Source organism: Malus domestica, chromosome 12, assembly GCF_042453785.1.
Source record: "Malus domestica chromosome 12, GDT2T_hap1".
NCBI lineage: Eukaryota > Viridiplantae > Streptophyta > Magnoliopsida > Rosales > Rosaceae > Malus > Malus domestica.
In genome coordinates this window covers 20,547,488-20,567,784 of record NC_091672.1, presented here as the reverse complement: position 1 = coordinate 20,567,784, position 20,297 = coordinate 20,547,488, and the positions used below count along the sequence as shown (strand labels likewise).

Sequence of the window (20,297 nt, the reverse complement as noted above, 5' to 3'; positions counted from 1 at the left end):
GACTGGTACGTCCCTGATTAAAAAAAAAAAAAAAAAAGCCATTTGCACTGCAAAATGAATACTGTCCTGACCAGACAAGATAATGGATCATCAAAGTGTCCACCAGATAAGGCAAATCTAAATGCTAAATATTTTGTGCAACTGAATGAGGTGCATAAGTACCAGATCAAAGAGAAATAACATAGTTAAAGAATACACCTAAGCATATTCTTCACAATTACGAGAGCACGAAATAAGTTCCAATGGAGAGATGGAGAGAGCGAGAGAGAGAGTTGAAATACGTTCCATCGTGGGTCACCTGAGACTAAGAAGAGGAGGATCTGATCCTAAAATGAAGAAATTTTCTTCTTATATACTCGTAAGTTCAAGACAGACTTGAATTTCCAGTAAGGTTCACTTTGAAATATGTTGTGCCAGATTCTGCGTGGCACAGCACGAGTGACAACGCAATACTCCCATCAAACATGTGCTACATTCGAAGAACCTAAACCCGTTGCACACAGCGGGGGTCACATTTTACACAAAAATGAATGCATGACGTGAATATGTGAGACTACAGAAAAACCTATAGCTCTATTCTTAATGTTTGATCTTTCTCTATACACGTAAAGTCCAACTTGTATCAACATAAAGTGAGAAGTTGCAGTCGTATGCATTTGAATTAATATCATGATAAACATGTACTATTGTTTCCAAAAACTTAGTCCATACGCCAGCTATTTTTAGTATACTCTAGAATAATACACAAGCACCATCAGGGAGAACGGCTAATACATTTGAAAAAAGTTTGCAATACGTTTACATTATCTGCTACATCAGCTTAGAAGATAGGGTATCAAAAGAAGGGATGGATTCATTTTCGGTGGTATAATATTACCATATCTATGGAAGTACCTGAACTCTCCTTTTGTAGATGGGGAACAGTGCTATAACGTATTGATTCCATGCTTCCTAGCTCTACGCATATCATCCTCCAAAATTCCTTCATCATGTTTACTACGTCTATGTTGCATCTTCTGTTGGACTAGAAGCTGATACTTGAAAGTTGAAACTGGTTCCGAATAAATCATCTTTGCCAATAAGATTTTCTGGGCTTTTCTCTATTCAAGATACCACCAAGGTTGGCCAATGCATCCTGATATTTGCGGATTTTGAGGAAACCGCTTATCATGGAAACTTCACTGTCTGAAAGCTTCGCTTTCTCCATGACCATATCAACAAGATTAATTAAGGTATCCTCCATGGATAAAGCTTGGAGTCCTTCAGCCAGCATAGAAAATGATGAGAATTCTGGCAAATAACCTTTCTCCATCATCTCAACCGCAAAGTCAACTGCTTCTCCAATTGGTCCTCCACCATTACAAAGCCCTCGAAGGACAATCTTATATGTTATAGAATCAGGAGGATCACCTTTCTCCATCATCTCTCGGAAAAGCCTCATGGCTTCTGTTGTTCTCTTCCGTTTAAATAGAGATTGTAGTACAGGGTTATAAGCCTGGGGAGATGGGATCAACCCTTTCATCTGCAGACTTCTGAGGAGTCTGCTTGCAACCTGAACCCTACCTGCCCTACATAACCCCCCAATCAGTGTCCCGTATGTGACTATGTCTGGTTCACACCCATTTGAACTCATTGTCTGAACAATATCTGCTGCCTTCTTTATATCCCCAGATCTACAGAAATACGTGAGCATGGAATTATAGGTGAACTTGTCGGGCTTCAAGCCTTCCATTATCATCTGGTCCATAAGCTGGGAAGCTTCCTCCACCCGTTTACTCTGACAAAGGCCATCAATAAGGGTGTTGTAGGTCACTGAATTTCTTGAAATCCCTTGCAGTTCCATCTGATCAAAAATCTCTTCTGCGTCTTCAATTCTTTTGTTTTTGCACAACCCATCAATGAGAGTATTGTATATAACCACATTACGTGCACAGCCTCTCAACTCCATTTCTTTCAGCATGCTCATTGCCTCCTTTAGCCTCCCTCTCGAACAGTGGCTATCAATCAACATACTGTAAGTAAACCCATCAGGCTGGCATCCTGATGCCTTCATCTCCTCAAATAGTTCCAAAGCAGCTTTATGATTACTGTTCAAGCAGAGACCTTGAATCAGAGAATTGACAGTACAAACATCAGGCAAAATTCCCTTGCTAGTAAGAACACGAGCAAGTTTAGTTGCCTCTTCAACCCGGTTCTCCTTACACAATGTGCTAATCAGAGTATTATATGTGACAGTATTTGGAGAACAGTCCCTCGAAACCATTTGATCGAGAAGTTCCACCGCCTCTTCAATTTCACCCAACTTACACAATCCGGAAATCAAGGAGTTATACGTGTAAATATCCAGTTCAAATCCCTCTTGAAGCATCATGTCCATGATCTCCAAAGCATGCGTAACATGCCCCACCCTGCACAAACCCTTCACCAACGTATTAAACGTAAACTGATCCGGAGAGAACCCCTCATCCACCATCTTTTCTATAAAACTGAACGCTTCATCGACACGACCCTCTTTGCAAAACCCATTAACCAAAACATTAAGAGTCACATTTGTACACGGGCACCCATGTTCTACCATCTGGTCCCTCATTCTCAATGCCCCTTTCATGTCACCTTCCTCAATGTACCCCTGCATTACTGTCGTGAACGTTTTCTCATCCGGCTTCAAACCATGGTTCGACATCTCCTCCATCAACAAAAGGGCAGGCCTAATCTGATGAGCTCTACACAATGCCTTTATCAAAATGTTAAATGTGGAAACATCCGGCTTAATTCCTCTACCAAGCATGCCCGAATTCGCAGTTTCGACTAGCTTAAGTTTGTTCCCCTCAACAACAACATTCAACAAGAAATTGTAGAAATGAGTGTTGGGTTTGCACCCGAATTCGCCTTCCATCATTTCCACAACCCCAAGAATTTCATCATACAAATCAAAGGCTGCGTAGCTCTGAACAAAAATCAAGAAAGTACCTGAGCTAATAGGGCAGCCGACGTGCTTCATCTCGTTAAGGATGCTCCTCATCGACTCGAAAGACCCCACCTTTCCGAGCTTGCGGAGGACCTCCTCGTACACAGTGGAGTCGGGGGTGAAATTGGGCTGCTTGGAGGCCCAGTCGAAGAGGCGGAGCGCCGAGGACTCGTCGTTCTGGCGGCGGAGGGTATCGAGGAGCTGCTGCGGAGTGAAGTCCGGAGGAAGGTGGTGGTGGTGGTGGGTGGAGGTAGGGGTTGAATAGGAGAGGGAAGAATGGATGAGGAGCCGGTCGTGGCGGTGAGAGAGCGGGAAGGAGAGAGAAGTGAAGAGTTTTTGAGCGGAGGAGGGCGGCGGTGGCAGGGTTTGGGGTATGGTGTGGGTGGGAGACCATGGATAGCATGTGAGAGAGAAGGAGAACGCCATTGAAGCAATTCAACAAACGGATGGGGTGCTTTCAGGCCATGGCGGAGAAGAAAGGCTAAAAGCAGCTTTTAAATTGAGCTGAAAATTTGTTTGAGCTGCTGAAGTAGAGAAAGAGATGGACGGATAAGTTGCGGTTTGTTTTCTGGTTATGGGTTTATCTTTCCTTCAGTGAAACGACGCCGTATGGTGAGTTAATACGTGCAGTTGAGTTAACAGTTAACCAACTGTTCATTCCTCTCTCTGTCTTTGCCTCAAATCCTGCCAACTGTTCATTCCTCTTTCCTTGCTTCAAATATAGACCGAGAGCTTATTTCAGATTGCTTTTCAAAAAGCACTTTTATTCCTTGGCATTTTTTAGGAGGTACTTATCAATAGTGTTTTGACAAAGAAGCATTCTTTCGTTTGGCTATTCACACGGAAGTGCTTTGCACGATCAATAAGTGCATTTGATGGCGTTGGGCTGTGAGAATAGCTGTCTCACTGAAGGTGGGTCAAAATCGTTCGTGTTGGTGTCCCTAGAACTAGTTAAGATTGGAATTGACTCCAGCACGTCATGTATATTCCCGTCCCACAAAATAGGACGTACAAGACACAATAGATGGGACGATTTCTTTGCTCTTACAACTTAAAAGCCATCACTTTATTTCCTTGTTTCTTTCAACTTCGTTAAATATCTTGTATGTGGTGACATGTGTCAGACCAACCACCCAATACGGCTGCCACATGTGCCACTAGGTCTAGGCCAACATCGACCAAAGTTGTATTTTACACCTACAGCAGGGAAGTTATTTCCCTCGAACAGATAGGCATGTACATGAAAACCGAAAATAAGCACATAATCACAACTCAACAATGGAAAACGGGGAGAGCATCATCTTATAACCACACCCAAATGATTCGTCGAAGCAGTCAACATTTTACTCGAGGGAGCGTGCGGGCCCAAGTGTAGCCGCAACCATAAGTAAAAAAGGTGTGATATCCACACACCCCTTTTCACTTCTCCCACACTTTTTTGGTTTTCTTGGTTTTCGACCGTCAGATCGGATGAATTGAAGAAGATCATTGGACAGAAATTAACAAGAGATGTGTGAGAAGTAAAAATGAGTGTGGATAGCACACCCCTAAGTAAAAACATCTCTTACCAACTAGAAAAGATACCAGAAGATCAAAAATAAGATGGCAAGGCAATACAGAACAAGCCAGTAAATTAGCAACAAGGAAAGGCCATAAAAGCATGCTCCTTTTATACTGCTCCAAAGTAAAATGACAAGGGTCATATACAACACTCGGAAGGCGGAAAGGTGCCGTCTAAACCCCACAAACAGCTACATATTAGTTTGTTGACATACAGCTACTAAAGCAGCCACTCAACAAAGATAGGTTCTATCAAATAAACATATCATATGATATACCAGAAACCACAGACGCTTGTTTAAAATAAATAAGAAACAACGGCAAAACTTGGAAATTGATTCCATCTTTCGCCAAGTCGCCATTTCCACAATGTATAAACATATCACGCAAGTAACAAAGGGTGCAGGGACGAACTCCCCACCAGATAGCCTATGATTCATAATCTAGCTGGCTCGGCTCTTAATGACATCGAGACCAATCTCAGTTGGATCAGTCGCTTGCAACTCAACCTGAATTCCATCGAGCTCTCTCTTGAATCTGTCTTTGGAGCTTGCGTATATCATCTTGCTTCTCACCCTTGATGTGTCAGGAGACCTTCATAGAAAGGAGAGGGAAAAAAAACAATTGAATTTAGAGAACGGATGATTAGATAACAGGTACACACATGTTTGAAAATGATTATAAACCCGGCATTACCAGGCAATGAAGAATATCCGGCTTTTCTGGACACCTTCAGGTGTAAGAAAGTCAAAATCAAAAATAGCATAACGGCATTCATCAGCAGGAAGCTTCTCAGTGAACTGCTCATAGGTTTCTGCTGGTTCACCAACATGTTCCACCACAACTTGCTTTTGCTTCTCCTCAATCTTGAAAACTATGGAGCGGTAGGTCCGCTTTGCCTTAAGCTCCAAAAACTTCAGTTTGCAATCATCGTGCACAGCCATACCAGATGCTGCGTTGGCCTGTAAATTGCATGCAATTAACAAAGATCAAACGGCTACACTACAACTTTTCAAGAGAGAAATGAATATAGATTGAAAAGACGTTTTATCAAACTAAAATTAACAAACAAAAAATTGACACAAAGAATCTCTACATGCAGTCCCAGGTCCTCAACCAATCCATCATATCTTATTTCCAAGGAAAACACACAACTCGGGTGAAATGCGCACAACTTTTCTTATCCTCAGAATGTCTTTTCATGATATGATCCAAAAATTATAATCTTTTGGTCCTCTACAATGCCTTAAGTACAGTAATAATACAACAAAAACAACCAATGTCAAACTTCTTTCCCGCGCGCAGTAGAGAAAATTGATACGAATTGCACCTTTATATGTTTAATTTTCATCCGAATCGTATCAAATTGACTCTCACACAACATGCACACACATTAATAGCCCAACATTACAAGATCAGCAAATTATACATAAATAAACATAAATACTAAGTACTCAACAATATTTCATGGTACCTACCAAGTACTCATTACTTTATTACATGTTTAAGAACAAATATACAAATTACACCTGGACCGGACCGGACCGGACCGGCCCGGCCCAAATCATCTGTTACAGATAGTAGATCCACAACATTCCCAATCAGCAAGAACCAGATCAAATTCCCGGCCTAAAACACATAGACGATGCAAAATCCAATCTTAAAAAAAATAAAAAAACAACAACAACAAATCGCGATCAAAATTTCAACAAAAATCCAGATCTGAAAGCACGAGATGTTTAGATAACAGTAGATGAGCTACAAATTGGAGCCAAATTAGCTTAAAACTATCAGATCGACACAGCGGAGGCAGGAAAATCGAATCAACTTAAACCGATGATCGATTAACCAGTCGAGAAATCGCAATCGGACATAAATCCGTGATTTTACTTTATTTTCTCTGAATTTTCTCGGCAGCCAAACAGAAGTTACAGTCAGAAAACCCTATCCGAGCAAAACGGAGCTAAAAGAGTGCGAAAAACTCACCATTTTTGCTGCTGTTCGGTTCTCTGTTGGCGACGAAGAAGGAGGAGAAGATGTAGGGAAAGGGCGTCTCCTCCGGTGACGACTCGGCTATCTGTGTCTCGCACAAGAAATGTCCAAGGGCCCTTTATATTTGGTGGCTCTCTGGATGCCAGAGGATTGACAACGTGGTGCTGATCGTATGATAGAGGAGCGGGTGATGGGTGGTTCAGCCAATGGCGTGCCGCCACGACTTGTACGGGGTCTTTGTGTGTGGATGTGGGAGTGGCTTTGCTTGAGTCGGCTTCTCCAGACTCGGCTTATGAGATATGCACTAATTTCCTGTTGTAAGAGACGGTTATTAGTACTAGACTTGGAAGAAATGGGCACTGTTGATGACGAGTTTGACGCTAATTTATAGTGAGTAAACTACTTGTGATGTTATTACTAAAAAACCTGATATGCACTAATTTCCTATTGTAAGACATGGTTATTAGTGCTAGACTTGGAATAAATGGGTACGGTTGATGACGAGTTGGACACTAATTTATAGTGCGTAGACTACTTACGATGTTATTACTAAAAAAATTTGTTGGTGTAAATATATATTGGTGTATTAAAAGAACAACTAAATGATACGAATAAGTATGTAGGTTTTCATTATGACATACTTGGAAAATGAATGTAGGTCTCATAGGTTTTCGTTGTGACATACTTCAAAAATGAATGCATCATTTTTAAAGAAAAATAGCCATCCATTATAGTTGAACTTAAGAGCTCTTACATACAAGTGGAGATGAATATTAATCAAACTGTAATGCTAAGTGGTAAACAAAGAAATTCTAGTGTCTGGCGTCCGACCACCAATTTCCAATTGCTCAGACTAAAAAACGCTACCATGGCCCACCCTCTAATTTTGAGGCCCACCACTACCCCATTTTCTAACCTATCGTCTCGCTCTTTGGGTCTTATTTGGTGTTCGGACATAAGACCTTCTCCTGAACCAGAGAAATTGTATTATTTTATTAATATAATAGTACTAAAACAATGTTTTAATGCACATTGGACCTTATATTATTGTGATTATTGTCTAATTTTTATTTTTGGTTTAACAATATTTTACTTTAAGAGGTGATGTTTTGGGTAAGTGACACAAACTAAGTATCAAACTCAATAAAACTATTTAATTATTATGATTATCCAGGTAAGTCCAACATGATACATCTCATTTACTATGTAAAAATAATACCACTAAATTGTAGGGTTGTAGACAAGTCGAGCCATACTGAATATTATATTTGTTTAATTTAAAAGCAAACCAAGTCAGGCTCGGGCGAGCTTAAAAACTTCAAGCTTGATACTGAATTCAAGCTGTTCGGAATCATTTACTACAATAAATCAGCCTGAATTGTAATTCACAACTTATTAGTAGCACATATTTTAAAAATAATATATAAAAATAGACAATATAAGACCAAAACTTTCAAACATAGTAGTTTAAGCTAGGGCATAAATGTCTTTTTAAAAACCTGAATTTCTTCATAAACAAAGAAGAAGGGATCTCCATCTTTAAAAAATTCAAATTGAAGATGGTGAATTTAAATAGAGAAAAAAACATAAGCAAAATTCTCGAAAAGCAAAATATCAAAGGCGACAATTTATTTCAAGGGAGTTTTAATGAAAAGCTCACAATACTGTTCATTTTAACGAAAAATTATATTTTTACACTAAAAAGTCATACATGGTACTATTCACTTTACCCTTTATTTTGTCCTTATCATTAAAACTCAAAGTTTTCGAGCTATTTTCATTAGTATTCTTTTATTTAAATCAAACTTCTTGAATATAATGTACTTTTAGTTGTCTCATAAAAAATGAGTTGTCATAAGTTCTGCGAATCAAATACAATGATGTTCAAAAACCAAAGCCAATACAAGTTTGAACTGCTTTAAACCAACTATTATCAAAATATAAAATTGTCAACCCTTACAAAGACGAGAATAACTTATACGTATATATCACCATCATAACGACATAACTTGAAACGTACAAGTTCCTCTCTCCAAAAACGGCTCAGCTTGGCTGGGTTAGCTCGGCTTGTAGTTAACATGTTAATAGGTATTTTGGGGGTTGACATACTGTTAATAGAACTTTAAGGAATTAATAGTGCCATATGTTCAGATATTTTTCACAAGGAAAAAAAAAGGGCTAAATTTTAAGGAATAGGATCATCTGGGTTCTCTTCGTGGAAATTCGAATGATTAATTAGTCGTGTCTATTTATTATATGTTATGTGGTTAAAATTTATTTAAAATTTAAAATTAAATATAAATAATACTAAACGAAAACTGATTGCACGATATACGATGAACGGATAAGATTAATTGATTCTTGAATCCCCACAAAAAAGATTCAGAGAGAATCCTTGTCTAAATTTAATAAGGAAAATTAATGAAAAAAGTTTGAAAACTTTGAGTTTTAACGATAATGACAAAATAAAAGGTAAAGTGAATAGTAATAAGATTGACTTTTTCGTTAAAGTGAACAGTACCCTAAACTTTTCGTTAAAATTTTTATTTTAATAAGTAAAATGACACAGGGGCGGGGGTCCACACAGATTCCTTTTTCTGCGTCGATACAACGCTACATCACCTTTTGATATGAACTTGAATTATTAATTTGCCACTACTTTTATCAAGAAAAAAAATTAAAAGAAAAGGAAAAATAAGCAGCACATGAACGATCATGATCAACTAGTTTTGAAATCCCTTCTTCTTCTCATGAGGTACACAAACACAAGTGATATCAATAATTGAACAACTAATAATACATGAAAACTTTTGAGTGTGTGCATCGAGTTTAGTTCCTGTTTTTTGTTTATCTTTTTCTTTGATATAAAATCCCTATTGATTTTCAGTTCTTTGTGACCGTGAGCTCTGTTATATATATATATATATATACTTTTTATAGACAGTATTATTTATATATTTATTTTTCATACAATTCGTTCGATTTTTTATTGTTCAATCGAAAGTATTAAAAATGATTAATATCAAAAAATTAATAAGGGTGTGTAAGAGATAAAAATAAGTGTCTGAATAGCACTATCCAATGCAAAAAAAATTCAGTTTATTCATTAAGACATTTCGTCGAAAACTTGGTAGGCTTATTGTTGTCAGCCAAATATGTGTGCATATGTTAACAAATATTGACATATGCTCAAGCAATCGAATGAGTGAGATTGAGAGAATATGTCGAGTGCTATCGACACAATCTCCAAACACTTGGTGGACACAAAAGAGACTCATACTAAACATACAAAGGTTCCTCAAGAAACCTTCACATGTATATTTTTCCAAAATCTGAAGTAATCTTGTGACCATCTTAGTCCTAATGTATATCCACCCTTGCTCAATAATCAATTGTGTTGTTTTTTTTTTTATTCAAACATTCAACCAAGGTATTAAATATCGGTAATATCGGAAATATCGGTAGTCTGAAAATACGGAAATATCGATGGAAATATCGGGATAATATCGATATCGATAAAAATTACATGGAAACCATGGAAATTGTAAGAAAAACTTGGAAATTTTTATTGAAACTTTGCAGGATGTTTATTTAGTCAATTATCTATTAGTTTATCACAAAAAATTGGAAGGAAATGCATTGCATGATGGATTTAACATTATCAAGTTGATTATACAGCGAGCTGACAAACATTATGAGTGTAGAAAATATGTAGTAATTAATGAAAGAAGTCTAAACACACCATAATCATTTATATATATGAATTAGTACAATATTTTACACTTTTCACATGATGCAGCACACCATTCCAAAACCTTTTTTTATTTATTATTATTTCTTCTTCTTCATTTTTTGTTTTTTTTGGCAAACATTTTTTCTTCTTGTTTTCAGACGGTGCCAACGCACCACTTCTTTTTCTTCTTCTTTTCAGATGGTGCCAACGCACCAATCCAAAAGCCCTTCTTTTTCTGCTTCTTTGCAGATGGTGCCAAGTCACAGACGCAACACAGAGACCTCAGTCCCTTCTCCCTTCTCCCTCCTTCCTCATTCCCACAACTTTTAATTATTTTTCGTTGTCTCTCTCTCTCTCCTCCATGCTCGTCACTCTTCAGATCCCACTCTCTCTTCAAATCCCAAATTCCCGATCGCGCCTCTTTCTCTCTCTCTAAAATCCATTCCGTCAGGGAATCAAAATCCCATCTTTTTCATTCATATACAAAACCCACACACATATTTATAGATCTGATGCTCCTCCTCCCATGGCTTCCACCGGGAATCAAAATCCACAGCCGCCCTCGGCCGCTGCTGCGTCGTTTCCCGCAGCTTCCACTCCCTCGTCCCCCAAGTCGAAAACGTTGTTGTCCGTGTCGACTGCTCCACCTCCTCGTCTTCCTCCTTCGACAAGTCTCGGACCCCCTAGATCGAAGTCTAAGGTCCTGTTTTACAGTCGGCCGGAGCTTCTACGGCTCCGGCATTCTTCTCCGAGGAGGCCAGTTCCGATATTATCTCGAAAACCATTTGGATATTGAAAAAAAAATCGGTTCCCCTAAAAACCGATAATATCGGCGATATATCGCCGATATTATCGGCATTTCGGACCATGCATTCAACTACGTTGTTTAATAATCGCATCTCGCACTTGTGATCGACGAGTAGCAAGTTATGAATGGAATTGGCCATTTTGATGGTTGGACCGGTGTCCTACTGCAGTTTGGGCTTGGTTGGGGTGGCCATGAATCCACGATGGCGGGCGGTAATTGAGGCGATGCCTGTTGGGATTTACATATCTATGTCATTTTGTGAATCAAATAAGTTGCACTAATTCATTTTGAGTTTGTTGTACAAATTTGCCTATCTTATGAACCTTTTGTTTTATGTTTTGAATGGTAACACAAATACGGCATCGGTTGTTTAGCCCTTTTTGGTTGTGGTTGTAAATGCTGGTTCACATTGTATCACGCTTAGAGCATGTTTAATGCACGCAAACTATTATAGGCTAAAGTGTTATTTAGCACCAAAAGACAAAAATCAAATTTTAATGGGACATATCCAACGTACGCTAAAATGGCCAAGGGATTTTCAAGGGGCTAGTTTAGCCCCAACTTTTGCATAATCTAGGAGGCTAAAATAGCCAAGGGATTTTCATGGCTTTTCAAGGGCCAGTTTAGGAAGAATCTAGTAGTCAATGAAAACTAGTCACCTAACACTTTTAACTCTTAGCAAGTGCCCTCTACCATAAAGGTAGAGAGAAATGTTCCCATTGTACTACGTTGTGGATTCGAATATCAGTAGCTCTCTAATTTAATCGTTTGACAACAAAAAAACCATTTTTAACTCCTAGCCTCTCACACCATTTGAACAACATAAAATTTGGAAGGTTAAATTTCATAAATAGTGTTAGTTTGGAGGGCAAAATTTCGTATTTAGTCCATGAACATGCTGGTGAGGTGGGCTTTAATTGGGTGGGGTGAGTTGTAGCCGAAGGTCTGTGTGGCTGCGGAAAGCAAACCATTTTCTCTCGTATTGACGGTAAATAGGATCAAGCATCGATAGATTTAACGGTAAGAAGTTACTAACTAAATTTGGGGACGAACTATAATACTTTTATATATAATATTGTAAGTATTATATTTTGTTATTGACCCCAAATTGATAGTTTGCATCACTACTTTTTTTACAAATAAAAAATTGTCACAAGGAGAATTGACATATTACTCGAGAATACAACGTTCTAACTTGGAGCGGAATGACATACAATTAAAACAAACAAGTATTACAAATTAATACACTATTTTAATTTATAATGTGGGACAATATCTTGACAAAAAATAGCATGCCCTTGAACAAAACCGAACAAATGCACGTACTATTCATGGTGGCCATGTAAATTGACCACACAAGTCAATTCTTATCCAAATTGGGACCATTTCGAATTCATCAAATATGCTCACCATAAGGAAGAAGAAGCATTGATGCAAATGGTGGATTGCCTGGTGCAATTGAAATTCTTCCATCTTCCTCTACTCAATTACAAAACATTTTAGTAATTTTAATTCAAAAATATATTTATACTAAAAGATGGGGGATTCAGATTAAGCATTACAATGAATCAGTCAGTATAAATTGGTATGAAGTTTGAATTTATGTGAGTTAAGCTTAAGATCTTTTACTTATAAGTGTAGAAGAACATCATTAAACTGTAGTACTAAGTACTCAGATCATGTTTTGAATATATGATTAATGTTCCACAATTTTTCAATTTCATATACCAATTTTAATGGGATACCTTAAATTTTCATATGGATATGGAATAAACAACTTCCCTTATTTTAATGGGATACCTTAAATTTTCATATGGATAATGTTATTCATACATTTATTTTTACTTCTCATGCATTCTTGTTAATTTTTTATCATTGATTTTCTTCAATTCATTCGATCTGACGGTCAAAAATTTAAAAAAAAATGTGTGAAAAGTAAAAATGAGTATGTTTATAGCACTACCTTTTTCATATATCCTATATCAAAATCTATGTAAGACCCACTTATTTATTCATTCATTTGATGTTAGTAGACAAAGGATACGAAATCAATGGGAATGTATACCTTTTCCTTATAAATTGGTTCTTGAAAATATATGGTCTAATTACAATATTAATAACATATAAAATTCATCAATTAGAATGCAAGTAAATACACGATTTAAAGCATGCACATTATCGGTCGAGTCAGATGTTAGATATTATATCCTTGAGACAAGTTTACGCCCCACTACAATGCTCATGATTAACTGACGCTTGTCTCTCTGAATACAACCATGTTCTTGTAATAGTAGCACTTCAAATCACAATGCTCCAATGAACCACGATTGTATTGAAAGCTATCCCATATGGACTTAATGAGACTCTAATATTTAGTGCACTCTATGTACTATGATGTAAACAATGAAAATTTATATAATGATTATTGGGGTCTTCTCTATTTATAGAATTTGAGATACGTCAAGTATGTGATTATTCATGAAGAGCTGTCAAAAGTTACGACTCTTCATTTGAATTGGGATAGACACATCTTTTCTCTAAAAGACACCACTTTTAATTTTCATTCAACTAATAAATTTAATATAATAGCAAGTGGTCATCTACCACAATGGTGAAAATGAGTGTTGCCCTTGTACCACGGTGTGGATTTGAATCCCGTTGGCTTCCTAATTTAACATCTAATCTAACAAATCTATCGTCTGACCAAAAAAAAATAATAATAATAATTTTTTCAACAATTCCTCACATGAATAGAAATTGACACAACACTATGCAAATTACAATGCAGACATAAGAGAGAATTCAGTGGGAAAAATACCGCATCGCGATAGATAACTTTTGGCTTTGAACCTTTCGTAGTGAATTACTACCAGGTTTACTTTGCTATCTAGTGAACGCGATATCTTAACTGATATGTTGTTTGTGTAAACCAAGATAATAGTAATAATACAATATCCTTCCAGACACGTCGTGGTTGCTCGGTTCCGTTCCTTTCGGCCCTGAACAATTCTTGGTTTCTCATGAGTACTCTAGAGAATTAAGCCCTTTTAGAAAATTCTCATAGGAACGATCCTATTCCACACTCAAGATAGATGACTTCCCATTAAGAGTATCTTCCAAGCTATATAAATTAGTAAAAGCATAAAGCTTAACCTAATTTCAATGGCAGACAACACTTTTATCATTACTAGACATGGATAAGAGAGTATATCTCCGCAGTGCTACTCCGAGTTGTGGCTGGTTTGGTATTGTTGTGCTTTGAAAAAAAGCTGCTGTGAGAATAAGCGGTTGTGTTATGAGAATAAGCGGCTGTGAAATAAATCAGTAGAGTGTTTGGTAAATTTTTTTGTAAAAGTGCTTTTGGAAAAAAAAAACAGTCTGATAGTGAGTCTTTTCATTAAAGGAGCACTGTAGCTCCGTGTGCTTTGAAAAAAAACCAATTTTCCAAAGTTGCAAATAGCAGCTTCAGCTTTTTCCTTTGATTTCAGCTTATTCTCACAGCAGCTTCCAAAATAAGCTTTTTTTTTTTCAGTTTACCAAACACCTAAAACCCTCACAGTTTTTTTTCATGGGTGTTTTTTTTTTAAGCACCTCACTCCCAAACCATCCCATAGTTTAATTGTCCCTTTTGAACCTAGATCTTGGGATCTCCAGTCATCTTAGTTGGGTTTCCACTATAACTACTCTAGTTACAGGCTTTTAGCTCATTTCTCTCGATGATACAACTTACACTCTAGGTAATCTTTTAATAATTGGTACCACTAGGATGACTACTCATAAATACTATATGGCCATCACAATACCCATCCATGCATGAAAATATATAACATTCGTTTGAGAGTAATAGTTTTTCGATGTTAAGTGCACCAAACATAAGGCTTAGTAATTTGTCTATACTCCTCCACATTTGAGGTATTTTTCAGAAGGTCTGTAACTTTTCAATACCTTAAACTAACTCACTTTTAAGAGATTGGTTTAAAACCATCTTGTAAATTAATCCACAATATTATCTCTTAAAAGAAGCAAATTACATTTTCTTTCTTCTGAAGTATATATCATTTCTCAAAGAAGCAATTCCCTGTGGTTGCTTTGAAACCTAATGACTAATCCTTTCTATGAGAAGCACTTCTAGCACTGTTGCCTTTGGCCTCTAAATAAATTTGATCTTACCTGTTGGAATGAATCTCTTTCGTTTCTCACAAGAGCAATACTCTACCCCGAATTCATTAATTTGAATTCAAGAGTATGTATCTCATGAATTCATTAATGATAAGCTGATATATTTTGTGACAAAACTCTACACCCGATGTGCTAATATTGGAGACAACCTGCACCAGTCACCAACTCTTGGATTTTGCAGCAAAAGCCTTCAATCCACTGCCCCAATGCCCTCCATTGAACTCCATTATTTATTATTCCATTAATTTTAATTTGTGACAGATAATTGCTCAAATGAGCCTCCCTATTGGATCCAAACACAGAAATACACATCATGAATAATAAAAGGAATTAAAAATTAATTAAACTCAAATTAAATTTATATTTTTTCATTAATGTGGTTCATCTGTGATTCTCAACATCATAAAAACGCTCGAGTGTTGAGACAACATAACAACACCGATCAGCAAAACACAAAAGTAACACAACACAACATAACCAACACAATTCCAATTACCAATTGGGTTTAGTTATCCACGTCTGTGGTTTTCTTTTTGTCCTCGGTCGAAACCTCCTTGGTCTCCGCTGCATTTGGGGTCGGTGGAAGAGGAGGAGTGGTCATCTGCGGTGGCGGAGCTTGACCTGACGCCGCAGCAGGAGCAGCCACCTTGTCTGCAGCTGCAGCTGCAGCATCATCAGACAAGGGAGCCAAGAGATAGTCAGGGGACAAAAACAAGCTCTGGGATGGCCTTCTCTGGTGGCGATTCGTTCTCTGAGACATTTCAGTTTTTTTATGGAATTGGGATTGTGAGAAAAAAGGATGAGAAAAAGGAGGAGGAGGAGGAGGAGGAGGAGGAGGAGGAATGATGAGTATGGTAGTGAGAGTATGGAGAGTTGGTGTTTAGGCAGTTAGGTGGTATGGGCATGTAGAAAACAGAGTGTTGACTCTGTTTTTATAGTGCTTTGCCATGGTTAAAAGCTGGTAGGTTGGGATTATCTAATGCCCTGGGATCTATGGGCACACTATCTTGGAAATAAAATGGTATAAAATGGGAAGATTTAACTATGTAATGTCATATTTATCCTCCATAATGAGTGGGTATGAGAGTAAAAGATCTTTGATGTAAAGGAAAAATAAGATGGTTGTAAGAAAAAAATAAGATGGTTGTAAGAAAAATAAGATGGTTGTAAGAAAAAATTTAGGAAAAGGAAATTCTTGAGTAGAGGTGAAAGGGTGGTTGGCGGTACATAAATGTTATTTGACTACACATTTAATTGTTTGGATTGCGTGCTGCTCACGTAAGGATATGATTGTAACAAATTACCATAAAAGTTTCTTTAAAAGGATACTTTGACCCAGGTCTAAAAGTTTGAGCAGTTGTTGAATTTAGTTCACTTTCCCTATTTTTTTTTTTTTAACTTTAGTTATATTTCTTGAGTTTTGCACCTATATTCAAATTTTCAATTTGAATATTTAAATATGAAAATCCAATCGCTTTCATAGAAAATAGTTAAAAGAAAATTTAATTGTCATTATATATAATACCTATATCATAGGTTGATAATACACATTTAGCCTGTGATATAGGTATCTACGAAAATAAATGAAAATTAATTTACCTATTATCCATGAAAATACTTCAAAACTTAATCTTTCATACATTTATATATCCATGCTAGTGTATATGTTGATATATATAGATTAGTTAACACAATTAACATATGATAGAGGTAAAGGAAAAATTAAGACGAGAATTAGGAGCCAAAAAAAAAAAAGGAGAAACAACATTACTGTAGTCTAAAGAATGGGAGAAATTGCACTGTACGAATGTGAAGTGTTTGGGTTTGAATTTCACTATATTTACAAGACTGCCACTAGCCTGCCTTCAGTCCAATTTCGCTTGATTTACAAAATTGCCACTAGGCTTAAGAACGGGTGTTGGGTCTTTGGGCTGGATCTGGCCTTTCACTCGGGGAGAGAGGGAAGGGGACATAAGGGTTGACAGGTTGAAGGGTGGGTGTGGCTATGGCTGATGCATCTGTCAGAGGGTTGTTGGGGGGGGGGGAGGAGAGGAAAGGGACTGAGGGACAGACATATTGGAGAGAGATGAGAGCTCTGGATTTGAAAGAATGGCTGAGGGAGGTATGGGAGAGTGTGGGGTTTCAGTTTTCTCCTTTGATTAAATGGGTAATGCACTGTTTTAAAATCATTGTTTATTGTTTGGTTTGCCATTTGCTCAGTTAAAATAGAGATTGAGGGATGGGTGTGAGATTCAGTGTGGGGAAATATTACAGAAAGAAAGAGGGAGGAGTGGGGCTGAATAATTCCCATTGGTACAAAGATGTGCTCATCCTTTACCCACCATATGCCTGGTCTCCCGGTTTTATTTTGTTTCTGCCAAAATCCCAGGCATAACGATTATCTTCTTTTCCACTGTCTCGCACTACCTCTCTCTCTTTCTGTTCGGTTCAATCTCAGACTCAGCGGGTCAAACTCAGTCATTGGCACCCTTGCAAATCTAGCTTCAAGCTGTATATTTTTCTCTCTGTATCTGTACAACGTTGTTCTACCACGGCTGGGTTTCGAAGTTCCAAATCCAATTTAACGCTTCGTTGTTAACACCTAACTTAGATTCCTTACTCTACTTGTAGGTATGAGTGGCTATGGAGATGAACACGAGGAGGAAGAAAGAGCGGTGCTCCAGAGGTATATATATTTTTGGAATAATATTCTGTTATAAAATGATTCATGACAACCAAATGTCACTATTGGCACTATATAGCCTTACATTTCAATGCTAAATGGCATAATGACTCACAACAGACAAAAGGAATTAACTAATTCGTAACTAATCCCTTATCAGCTACTAATGTAATAATCCTAAGTGTGATTAAGGTAATCACAACTACAGATCATAACATTTCCCTCCCCTTGTAAAAGACCTTGTCCCCAAGGTTAAATCAAAGTTGAAATGCAGGAAACTTAGCAGTGAAGTCATCAAAGTCTTCCCAAGTAGAGTTCTCCTTGCTGATGCCCTCCCATTGCACTAGTAACTAAACTCTAGCACCGTTACCCTTCTTATACATACGCCTCTGCATCACAACAACATGAATTGGCTGAGAGAGTCCATCATCTGTCACGAAAGGTAGTGTGGTTGATGGCGATACATTGGCACCCAAATGTTTCTTCAAGTAGCTCACATGGAACACATGATGCAATTTACAAGCAGCTGGTAATTGGAGTTTGTATGTAACTTTTCCCACCTTAGCTTCAACAACATAAGAGCTATAAAATTGGGGTTGCAACTTATGGTAAGAGTGAGAAGACAAAGACTGAAGTTGGTATGGAATTAGTTTAAGGTAAACGAAATCCCCTACTTCGAATTCTCTCTCTGTCTTGTGCTTATCAGCCTGAGATTTCATCCTATTATGTGCCCTTTCCAGATTGCTTTTTAGCATAGAGAGAAACCTATCTCTTGATACTAATTGCTGCTCGACAAGCTCAACCTTCTTAGTGCCATATTCATAGGGGGCAGAGTGAGGAAGGGGATAGCCGTAGACCACTTCAAAGGGTGTAAACTTGGAAGAGGTATGGTAGGAGGTGTTGTAACTCCATTCCGCTCAATTGAGCCACTGAAGCCATTTTTTGGGTTGTGCACTAGTGAAACAGTGGAGATATGTCTCCAAACACTTGTTTACAATCTCGGTCTGGCCATCGGTTTGAGGGTGATAGCCCGAGATAAGACAAAAGTTGGACTCGTGCAGTTTAAAAAACTCATTCCAAAATGAACTCAGAAATATAAGGTCTTTGTTACTGATTATGGATGCCGGCATTCCATGTAATTTAAAGACATGATCCATAAACAATTGTGCTACGCTAACAGTTGTATAAGGATGAGTTACACCAATAAAGTGAACATACTTCGATAACCTATCGACAACCACCATCACCACTGATTTGCCTTTGCACGGAGGTAAACCATTGATGAAGTCTATGCTAATGTTTTGCCGAATGTTTTGGGGAATTGGTAAGGGTTGCAAAAGACCGGGAGGCGAGATTGTTTCGTATTTGTTTTGCTGACAAATGTGGCACTCAGATACAAACTTTCTGATATTAGATTTCATCCCCACCCAATGGAATCCCCTCTTGATCCTGTGATAAGTTTTTTGGACCCCTTCATGACCAGTTGTGAGAGTTGTATGGTGCTCGGTTGACTTTGTGCCTCCAGGAAGACGTATGACTCAAGACCACTCGACATTTATACTTTAACAACCCATTATCAATGTGATATTTAGACTGTAATGTCAGACCCCGAGTAGCAGTGATATCGAATTCTTGAAGCAATTGTTGTACTTTCTGCATAATCCATTCATCCTATTCATTAAATAGTCTTAACTAATCCATCTAGCCCCCGTAACGATATGAGATGGCTTTGCACTACCCTTCATGTTCATCATGAGACAAGGCATTGACATGTCCCGACCCCGATATTCTCTGAATACCTGGATAGGCACATGCTGGCCGACACATTAGGATGACGAAAGCCATTTATTGATTACAAGAGTAATGATTAGGAGGAAAATATTCATGAATAAACATTAGGATCTAGAAGTAACAAACAAAGTTTAAGGAAGTGTCTAAAGTGCACAAAACACATTCTAAAATAAGATCACTAAAGGAAATATCATTACAAGATATCACACAAGTGAGTGATAGATTACTATTGGTAGGGGAATGCCTCGTACGTTGCGTCGTAGCCCTCGTTTCTAAGACCTGAATGTGAATGGGGGCGCAAAACAAAGGTGAGTGGACCAAGTTCATATATACAATAATAATAAAACAGTTATCAATATACTAACCTCCACAGTTTATATAAAGAAAATTTCTAGCATAATAAGTGATGGATTTACTAAAAACCCTAGCATGCCAAAAATATCTCAAAAGTCATCTTGGAAAATAAAATACCAAACATCTCACAGATCGTTTCGTTGCATGACGTACTACTAGTAAGATCACTGAAATAAATATAACTCCTGGCCCTATGCCAGCACCGTGGTCTCTACGTTTGTAGCCAGAG

General features: G+C 37.7%; 2 protein-coding genes across 2 annotated transcripts; both read right to left on the bottom strand.

The window, feature by feature from the left end:
* Nucleotides 1–754: 754 nt before the first annotated feature.
* LOC103413768 (pentatricopeptide repeat-containing protein At3g53700, chloroplastic-like) lies at nt 755–3,806 on the bottom strand. Its single transcript, XM_029089575.2, has one exon. It carries the CDS (start codon nt 3,392–3,394, stop codon nt 1,067–1,069), a length of 2,328 nt encoding a protein of 775 aa, XP_028945408.1. The 5' UTR covers nt 3,395–3,806; the 3' UTR covers nt 755–1,066.
* Nucleotides 3,807–4,616: 810 nt separating this feature from the next.
* Nucleotides 4,617–7,006, bottom strand: LOC103450208 (actin-depolymerizing factor 2). Its single transcript, XM_008389520.4, has 3 exons — nt 6,515–7,006; nt 5,225–5,490; nt 4,617–5,122 (listed from the first exon to the last, which is right to left on the bottom strand). The coding sequence occupies exons 1-3, from the start codon at nt 6,515–6,517 to the stop codon at nt 4,972–4,974; spliced, it is 420 nt and encodes a 139-aa protein (XP_008387742.2). The 5' UTR covers nt 6,518–7,006; the 3' UTR covers nt 4,617–4,971.
* Between the last annotated feature and the right edge of the window lie 13,291 nt (nt 7,007–20,297).